General features: G+C 43.9%; 2 protein-coding genes across 2 annotated transcripts; one reads left to right on the top strand and one right to left on the bottom strand.

Annotated features, from left to right (window-relative positions):
• Positions 1 to 986: 986 nt before the first annotated feature.
• LOC119889156 (T-cell acute lymphocytic leukemia protein 1 homolog) lies at positions 987 to 2,735 on the bottom strand. Its single transcript, XM_038700033.1, has 3 exons — positions 2,669 to 2,735; positions 2,422 to 2,486; positions 987 to 2,043 (listed from the first exon to the last, which is right to left on the bottom strand). Exons 1-3 carry the CDS (start codon positions 2,707 to 2,709, stop codon positions 1,610 to 1,612), a joined length of 540 nt encoding a protein of 179 aa, XP_038555961.1. The 5' UTR covers positions 2,710 to 2,735; the 3' UTR covers positions 987 to 1,609.
• Positions 2,736 to 3,247: 512 nt separating this feature from the next.
• Positions 3,248 to 8,043, top strand: LOC119889155. The gene is made up of 5 exons (XM_038700032.1): positions 3,248 to 4,065; positions 5,132 to 6,021; positions 6,115 to 6,276; positions 6,366 to 6,458; positions 7,007 to 8,043. The coding sequence occupies exons 2-5, from the start codon at positions 5,554 to 5,556 to the stop codon at positions 7,094 to 7,096; spliced, it is 813 nt and encodes a 270-aa protein (XP_038555960.1). The 5' UTR covers positions 3,248 to 4,065; positions 5,132 to 5,553; the 3' UTR covers positions 7,097 to 8,043.
• Positions 8,044 to 8,862: the final 819 nt, after the last annotated feature.

Below are 8,862 nucleotides of genomic sequence, written 5' to 3'. Positions count from 1 at the left end.
CCCTCTCTAATTGGAACACGCCCCTTCCCTCCTCTGGGACCTGTTGCTGCTGTCGTCTCTCTCGGGGCCGTCTGATTGGCTGGAGATGTTTATCAGTCGTTATCTCTACGCCGCTCATCATCGGCTCGTTACAGTGACAGGCCACGCCCCCTCCCGACAGACCGTACTGTGGGAAAACATCCTGCAGCAGCGTTTTCATTGGTCCACCTGTGATTCATGAAGAAATAAATAAAGTATATATTTCTATGTGAACACGTTCTGTAAACGTTGTGACGGCTGAACTCAGGAACAGCTGATGCAGGACTGACTGATACTGACAGCCGTTTCTCTTATTTTGGACGGGGAGCTCGAGGTCGTTTCTTCAGCCGTGGCCTCAGGGTGTTTGTGCAGTGAACATTGTGACGAACAGTTAACGCCTTCATCATTTTGTTTCTTTTACTGCCTACTGCGACTCTCAGGAAATGGCTGCACCGACATTTTATGGGCGCGAGGAACGTGAAGGAGCAGTTAGGCTTCTTCCTTCCAACAGTGAGGCAGGCGGACCCGGCGGCAGGTCTGAGGGAGATCAGGGTCAGCAGAGCACCGTGCTGGATGTACTGAACAGGTGTGTCTGAAGAGACGGACACGACCTCCGTTTCCTGCTCCCAAAAACTAGGGTGAAATAAACACTCGTGCCACAGAAAGTATTTATTACGCAGCGTATTTATGAAATGAATCACTTTAATGTTGCAGCTTCAGATGATTTAGATTCTGCTGCTGGACTTTAATCTGGAAGAATAATCAGCATTTATTAGATTATCTGCAAAGTGTCTGAAGCTTTAAACAAATGTAGCGCAATGAAAGTAGAAAGTACCAGAAAACAGAAATACTCTGAAGGATCTCAAAGTTTAACTGGTGACTTTCGAGTCTTTCAGAGTCTTTCAGAGTCTTTCAGAGTCTTTCTCTTTAAATGGATTCAGACCTTGAATATAATCTCTGGGATTAAACAGAAACCACTGCAGCAAACTTTTTATTGATCTGTATTCTCACAGAAACATCTCAGATCCAAATAATCTGCAGACAACAAACATCAGGACGAAGTTCAAACTGCAGAAACACCAAAGTTCTTTAACTTAAAGAAACTAAACGTGGTCACTGACTCTTCTGCTGAGACGCAGAACTTCCTGTCCAGCACGACTTCTTCTTCTCTGCCGGCAGAACATTTCAGCTCACTCTGCATCAAGAAAACTCAACCAGACGGTGAAACACTGAAGATGTGAATATCACATCAACTCGGTCCAGAACAACAACATGTTTTACATCAGGCCAGCCGGACTGGACTTGCCCTGCTGGTCTCTGCTGGATCAGCCGGACTGGACTCGCCCTGCTGGTCTCTGCTGGATCAGCCGGACTGGACTCGCCCTGCTGGTCTCTGCTGGATCAGCCGGACTGGACTCGCCCTGCTGGTCTCTGCTGGATCAGCCGGACTGGACTCGCCCTGCTGGTCTCTGCTGGATCAGCCGGACTGGACTCCTCCCGCTGGTCTCTGCTGGATCAGCCGGACTGGTCTGGCCCTGCTGGTCTCTGCTGGATCAGCCGGACTGGTCTCGCCCTGCTGGTCTCTGCTGGATCAGCCGGACTGGTCTCGCCCTGCTGGTCTCTGCTGGATCCAGCCTGTCTGATCAGCTGGTTGCCAGCTCGCCTGGTCCAGGTTCTGCAGGGGACCTCTGTAGTCCTGGTCCCCCGTCAGGCTGTCCCAGTCCCCCTCCACTGAACTGTCACAGCTGGAGTTTGGAGACAGCGTCCCCTGCGGCCCGTCCTCCCGCTCCAGGCTCCCCGCTCGGCCCCGGGGGGCCCCTCTGAGGTCCTGGTCTGTGAGCACCCGGTCCAGGAAGCTGATGTACCTGAGGGCGTGGCGCAGGATCTCGTTCTTGCTGAGCTTCCTGTCGGGGGGGTGAGTGGGGATGAGACGCCGCAGCTCGCTGAACGCCCCGTTAACGTTCTGCTGACGCCAACGTTCCCGGCTGTTGGTGGAGATCCGACGGACGACCCGGGGACCAGAACCTGGGGGTGGGAGGAGAGAGCAGGGGGGTCAGCCGGACTCACGAAAACCAGATCTGAGGACACCCGGCCGGCACACAGGAACACATGAAGAAGAAACGGGCAGTACAAGAACAGCTGACTCTAAAATCAGTGTTTTCCTCCATGGAGTCTGGTCTGCGCCGCCAGAGTGACCGGAGAAGCTTTTCATTCTAATCAGTGATTGGCTCTGGTCCCGGGGGGTCTGGCCAATCAGAGCCCAGCTGCTGCTCTGTGGCCTTTATTCATCAGACTGTAAATGTTAAACAGGAACCAAATAATCTGTCAGATATGAAAAAACTAAACTTCACATTCAGTTTTCATCATTTAAGGACAGAAGAAGAAGAAGAAGTTCGCTCGGACCGTCAGGGAGGTCCAGCTCACACGGAGTCGCTCTGAGCTCCATCAGGACGCGTCGATCCGGATCCCTGCAGACAGACAGACGGTCAGAGTCTGAAATCTCCACATCAATAAAAAGGAGACCAGTTTCCAGTCAGACCTGGTTCTGAACAGCTGTGATCTGATCGGGTGCAGCTGTTTCCCTGCGGGTCTGACCGGGATCCAGGTCTCCGGACTGACCCCCAGACTGCGGTTCAGCTCGGTTTCCTACCTGTTGCAGGTGAGGAGGTGACGCGCGGCCTCGTGCGGCATGTCTCGTGCAGGCAGCGGAGGACCGGGCTGGATGATCCGGGTTCGGCTCAGCGGCTCCGGGGCAGCAGACGTGCTGGAGGGGTCCGGTGGAGTTCAGAGTCTCCGCCGGGTCCCTCTTTTATACCCGCGTCCCTCTGCGGGTCGTGACGCCTCGTTTCCATGGAGACAGTCCCATTAAAGCCAGACAGAGCAGGACTCCCAGGAAGCTGCACCCCAGGGACCTGCAGGGGCCAGGGGCCGCCTCTCCCCGCCCCGCCCCCCTCCCCGCTGCAGGAGTCGTGTTTTCCGGCGCCTCCTCCTCCGTCACGACCCGGAGCCCCGGAGCCCCGGAGCCCCGGATCCCTGTGAGTCCTGCAGCCCAGATAACTTTCACTGCTGAGCTTTAAACTGCAGGCCAGTAAAAGTACTTTCCATGAGTATTTCTTACATCCCAGAGGTTAAACTGTATATATATTGGATCCTTTTTCATTTTCTTCCATTTTTATTTACTTATTTTTGGTTTTGTTAAACTGTGTTTTTTTAATCAAAAAGCCGACTGGGGACAAGTGAATCAGCTGTCTGTCAAAGTTTATCTATATAATAAATAAACAATAATAAACTTTGCTCTTTAGGAAGCTGAGAACAGAACACGTGTTTGTGATCACAGGAGCTCTGAGCGGCCTCCGGGGCCTCCGGGGCCTCCGGGGCCTCGAAACCCAAAGAAATGTCTTCAGAATCTGTTGAACCCTGCCGAACAAACCCCGTATCTCCAGGTGTTGGACATCCTCCTTCAGCTGAACGAAATTCAAATTCAATCAGCTTTTCTGGCATGAATGCAGAGCGACAGTACTGGCAGAGCTGCATGTAAATTACACAAGGACAACACTGTAAAAAAGGATTGGATCAATAAGTTATAGTAACTTCTTTCTATAATTTACCTCCACTTAACATAATAAGTTATGAAATTTCAACTTAATTTAATAAGTTATCACTATCACAACTCAGGTTTGTAAGCCAGTTCAGTGAAATGTAAATTTCAATGTGTCAACTTAATTTATAAGTGTGAGTTGGAATATGACAACCGGATCTCTTAAAAAGTGACCATGACCCCGGTGTGGCGACAGTATTAATGCGCGGTGCAAATAGTCCTGAATATTTTCTCTTGATCTGATATACGACTAATAACTATGCTGATTGATTTTTGTAACACATTAATGAGGCGCACCACCCAATTGCAATTCCCCATTGAGAGAAGAAGAGGCTACTGACAATGGTGAGCAGATAAGTAGCGGATGAATACGTTATTTTCCAGCAAGATGTGGATGAGACTTGGCAGCGGAAAAGCGGGTCTTTTCGGATTGGAGCAAGAGAAGCAAGGTGAGTCTGTCATTTATAATAATTGTAACCCAATTCAATGAGTCAATTAACTTAACGTTAGTTATGAAGAAACGAATCGCTGTCATGAAACTTTCTGAACACGGGATAGTTCAGAGCAGCTTATTAATGCATGTAATGTTAGTGTTGAGCAGTGAACCCAACTTTACAGTGTTTAACGTTAGTCCGAGAATCACTTTTTACTTTTATTAAGAAGAAACACAATCTTTTATGACATTCACCCCTCAAAAAAGGACATTTATGGCGCTTGGTAGCTGTTTGAATGTTTGAGTTAGCTGCTTTACTAGAGCCTCTGTGTGTAACTTAGTGTCAGTAATTAGCCTTGGCCCGTCCCAACGATGTGTGGAGTAGCGTCGACGTTTCAGTAATTAGCCGTGACTCGTAACGTTATCAACGTGGTTTCAGTAATTAGCCATGGCCTGTTCCAACGATGTGGGTGGAGAGGCGTTGGCATTTCAGAAATTAGCCTTGACCAGGTGAGTTGCTACTTAAATTAAAGTTAGCTGCTTCAGCAAAATTAAGAGAATTTGGGCTTTCTTAACATTGTTAGCTAATCTGTGACGAGTTTCTTTTGCAATGTTATTCGCTTATTAGTGAGTTTGTACTCAGCTTCAGCTTAACCTGCCAATTTAAAAAAAAAAAATAGCGGGAGGAAGGTAGACTTTACTGGCGCCATCGTGTGTTTCACTGTCTGACCGTGAGAAGAGCAAAGAGAGAGCTGAGCAGGTGAAGATAACATTAGTTCATTTTGACTCTTTTTTTTTTTTTTTTTGAAAGAGTGCAGTGACGTTAAAACGGCAGCCTCTGATCCACCACATCTGTTTTAACAGGCAGTGGCGAGTTGACAAATCAGTGTTTCCCATACGTAATTTATTTGTGGCGTCCTGCCACAATATCAACGCAGACTGCCACATATTGATTTTCGTTTTTTTACTAGGCCTATTTAAAATCTAAATCTAATCCCGCCCCTCTCCCTCATGAACACAGCAAAAGAAGAGGTTATAGTAAACATTTATACTTAAAACTATGTATTTTTATCTCTTTTCAGGTAAAAGTAGTCTACAATGCTGCTGCGTGTCATCATATCAGAAAATGAAGACATCCCATCCAGTGTTGAGGAGCTGTATCAGGTGTTGCGAACAAAGCTTGGTCTGAGAGGTGGATTCATTTTGCAATTTGAGGATCCTGAGTTCAATAATCAGTTGTGCAACCTAACAGACATCAAAGACCTTCCTGTGGGTGGGCAACTGTGAAAGTGTTGTTCACAGCTGATGACGTCTCAGATTCTACACTGGACACTTGCAGCCTCCCTTCTCTTAGTAGAGATTGTGTTGAATGGCCTGACCCCTTCCCGATTCCACAGTTCTCACATGATGTGGAGCTGCAGCTGAAAGAAGCCAATGCTAAGGATGGATCTGTAATGGTGATTCCTAAAGGTTTAAAGACATTCTTGATATACTGGCCGACAGTATGTCAAAGATTAGTGCTTATCCTGAGAGGCATCACTATGAGAATGAAGCCAAAGCACTTGTGGAGAAGCATCCTAGTCTGAAGGAGCCAGGGTCGGAAATGGGATGGTACTCGTGGTTTCACAGCCTGAAATTTAAGCTTGGAAACTATCGGCAAAAGTTAAGTGCAGCAGGATGCCCTGAGGTGGTGGTAAAGAAAAGGAGAAGGTTCGAAGGGGAAAGTGTAAAGAAGTCAAAGAAGGGTGAGGTCAACTACTGTCCAGATCCGCCTGAAGGACAGAGTCCTGAAAACATGGAGGAGAAGCGTAATATGATGGAGGCTGAAATGCTGAAAAGAGACCCTGATCCCCAGCTGGTAGAAGACCTGATGGTTGCTACGTTTTCCCAGCGCAGAAAAGAGATAATTGGAGATCAGCCACTCATCACAGAAGTCATTTCCAGATGGCCAGCTCTGTTGCATGAGAGACAGGTACTCAGTTGACAGATAGAAGCACGTTTTGTCTGATACTGTGTCTTGTTCATAATTATGTTTGACTTATATTTTCTATCTGCCTCTTCTCAGATCAGGACGGAGTTCAAGAGAATGGTCACCAAAGACCTTCTGGAATATTTTCTCGACAGACGTGATGGCCTGGTCCCAAGACTGCTAGAGGTGTACAAAGCAGCAACCAAGACTGGAAAGAAGCAATCACTCAAAGATATTTTGGACTGCCTTCAGAAAGATGTAAGTGGAGAGCAGATCATAAAATTAGGCAAAATGTATTATCTTGGCTAAAACATTTTCAACTTACTGCATGTTTCTTTTTCTTGTAGGATACAAATGAGAAGAGAAGGACTGCTGCCTTGCTTGGTCTGCCACACTACATATCAGGCGAAGATCCATCAACTGTAGTCAGGATGTGTGACGTAAGACCATTATGATTTCTGTAACGCAAAACTGTTATGTGTATATGGGTGATTATTTTACTGTGGGACTTTTTCTTTTCCCAGGGTAGATTTTCAAGAAAGAAAAATACTTCATACCCCAACCCAGACTTATTAACGTTGCCTGTCTAATAGTCATGAAAACTCATTCAATTCATTCAAACTTTACTTTGCATTTTCTCATAACTTAAATGATAGATTTCAATTCATGTGGTTTATAATGTGTAATTTACACTTTTTTTTTTCTTATATATGGCTGTTCCGGTCACTCATCTTTTAGAGAACAATTTTAAAACATTTGCTAAAGTTCTTCAGTGTCTGAACTATTTCTGTCTCACTTCCAAGGGTTGAAATTCTGAAAATGAATTGATAGTTGGTGTTACTGATCAGGTTCAGTCTATTTGGGGAACAACTAAAGGGTGTAACTTTCCTGCTCTATATTTGAGGATTATGATTGCATTTTAAATTAGCCTTTTAAAGCCTATATAATTGTAGACTAAAACAGTCACACACTGTCTCTGCTTTTCAAGGCTCACAGGGAGACTCTGGATGAAACCATGAAGGGGATGCAACTTGGCCTGCTGAACGGGATGCCTTTCCACGGGAGGTCTTCGAGATAGCTGTTGTGGTTGAGGAGACAACATTAAAGATGTGGCATGCAGCTTGGCCATGCTCATGGGTGTCATCTACTGTGTCAATCTCGAGTACCCAGAAGCCATGAAGTATTCCTTTGAGGTTCTTCAGAGAGTGGTGATGAAGATAAAACCAGACCAAGCATCTGCCCGAGAACATGGACTAAGAAACAGAATCCTGAGGTACAGACTGTAACACCTGCTCCTCATTTTCTCAAGATTCTCATGTGGATATTGTTCCTGTCAAGACTTCATTGTTCTCTTTTATATGCACTTTCAGCACTGTTCTGTACTGTGGAAAAACAGCACTGTCTCACAATTTAAAACTTAATTTTGAGAATGATAGAGGGGACAAAACACTGATCCTCCCCACTTTTTTATTGGACGGATTGTGAGAGCTGATAGTCTCGACTGTTCCAAGTCTTGTGACGTTAGAAGTGGAGTACTTAAGACAACACAAACCAGCCTCAAAGTTCTTTATCTTCAATGGAACAAGACTGTAATGGACTTGGACATTTGAGTTTTGTGCATTTCCTTTTCAATATTACTACTCATTAGTCACCATGTTGTAGAAATCACAAGCATTTTACTGATTACAGCTGATGGTATCAACTGTTCTCTCCTCAGACGTTTTTCTTTATGTTTTTTGATTGTTAAATGCAGTTGCAGGCAAACGGTCTCAAGGTTTATATCATCTCATTTAAATGAACTGATTGGTATAAGAGTTGGTTGGGTTGACCTCGCTCTTCATAGGTGACTATGTTTAAATACTGTTAGAACATGTTAAATTATCATAAATATGGTCTCACTTTGGCACTTGTGTAGTCTGAGATGTTTTCATTGGCTTTTAGGCTTGTTGTGTCAATTACAAGTGTATCTGAAGGAGACGAAGGCTGTGAGTTGAGGTACTTACAATAAATTGTTGAATACGTGAATTGTAAGTTCATTCATTGTACTCTTAAGAAACTGGTGAACTTGCCATTATTAGTTGAGATAGGGGATGGAAATTAAAAACACAAGTCTACTTAATTTGAAATTATAAGTTCAATTGCTGCCTTAAAAACATGAGTTAACCTAACTTCAAAAGGCAATTGGTATGAATATAGTCAATTATCTTAACTTAAAAATGTGAGTTGAAAGGGTATAGACTTGCATGTTTGTTTGACAAAAAAGAGTAAGTTTCATTGACTAGACAATGTAATACAGATAGTTGGTTTAACTCACAGTATCAAGTTGAAACAATAAATGATCATTCATTAAACAACTTCCTTAACTTAACTTAGAGTTGAAATAGCTTAGATTTGTATGTTTGTTTGACAAAAGAAAGCAAGTTTCTTTGAATGACCAATGTAATATAGGTAGTTGGTTTAACTCACAGTATCAAGTTGAAACCATAAATGATCATTAATTAAACAACTTGTGGAAGGTAACACCATGAGTTAAAATAAAGCTTTTGTTAAAGTTGAGTTTACTCACATTTTTAAGGCAGCAATTGAACTTAAGTTTTTAAGTTAAACTACCTTGATAATTTTTACAGTGAATTCATTTCATTAAGTAAGGACATAAAACAGTAAGTTGGGTTTGTGTGATAATACAAAATAAAATAGATAAAACTGTAAACGTGTGTATTAATAGACAAAATAATAATAATAATAACCAATTAGTTTATTAAAACAACAATTACTGAAAATCAAACAATCAAAATAATAATAATTTGTTGGCTCAGAAGGATTTACATTTATTCATGGATTCAT

Source organism: Micropterus salmoides, unplaced genomic scaffold (assembly GCF_014851395.1).
Source record: "Micropterus salmoides isolate LMB-PRFRI ecotype aquatic unplaced genomic scaffold, ASM1485139v1 Ms_hic_scaffold_5, whole genome shotgun sequence".
Lineage (NCBI taxonomy): Eukaryota > Metazoa > Chordata > Actinopteri > Centrarchiformes > Centrarchidae > Micropterus > Micropterus salmoides.
The sequence above is the reverse complement of the archived record's forward strand: the minus strand, read 5'-3'. Positions and strand labels throughout refer to the sequence as shown.

Coding starts and splice junctions, on each gene's coding strand:
- LOC119889156 (XM_038700033.1), bottom strand. CDS start 2,709: ATGCCGCACGAGGCCGCGCGTCACCTCCTCACCTGCAACAG. Junction 2,487..2,668: donor CACCTCCTCACCTGCAACAG/GTAGGAAACCGA, acceptor GTCTGTCTGCAG/GGATCCGGATCGACGCGTCC. Junction 2,044..2,421: donor TGAGCTGGACCTCCCTGACG/GTCCGAGCGAAC, acceptor TCCCACCCCCAG/GTTCTGGTCCCCGGGTCGTC.
- LOC119889155 (XM_038700032.1), top strand. CDS start 5,554: ATGTCAAAGATTAGTGCTTATCCTGAGAGGCATCACTATGAGAATGAA. Junction 6,022..6,114: donor CTCTGTTGCATGAGAGACAG/GTACTCAGTTGA, acceptor GCCTCTTCTCAG/ATCAGGACGGAGTTCAAGAG. Junction 6,277..6,365: donor TGGACTGCCTTCAGAAAGAT/GTAAGTGGAGAG, acceptor TTTTTCTTGTAG/GATACAAATGAGAAGAGAAG.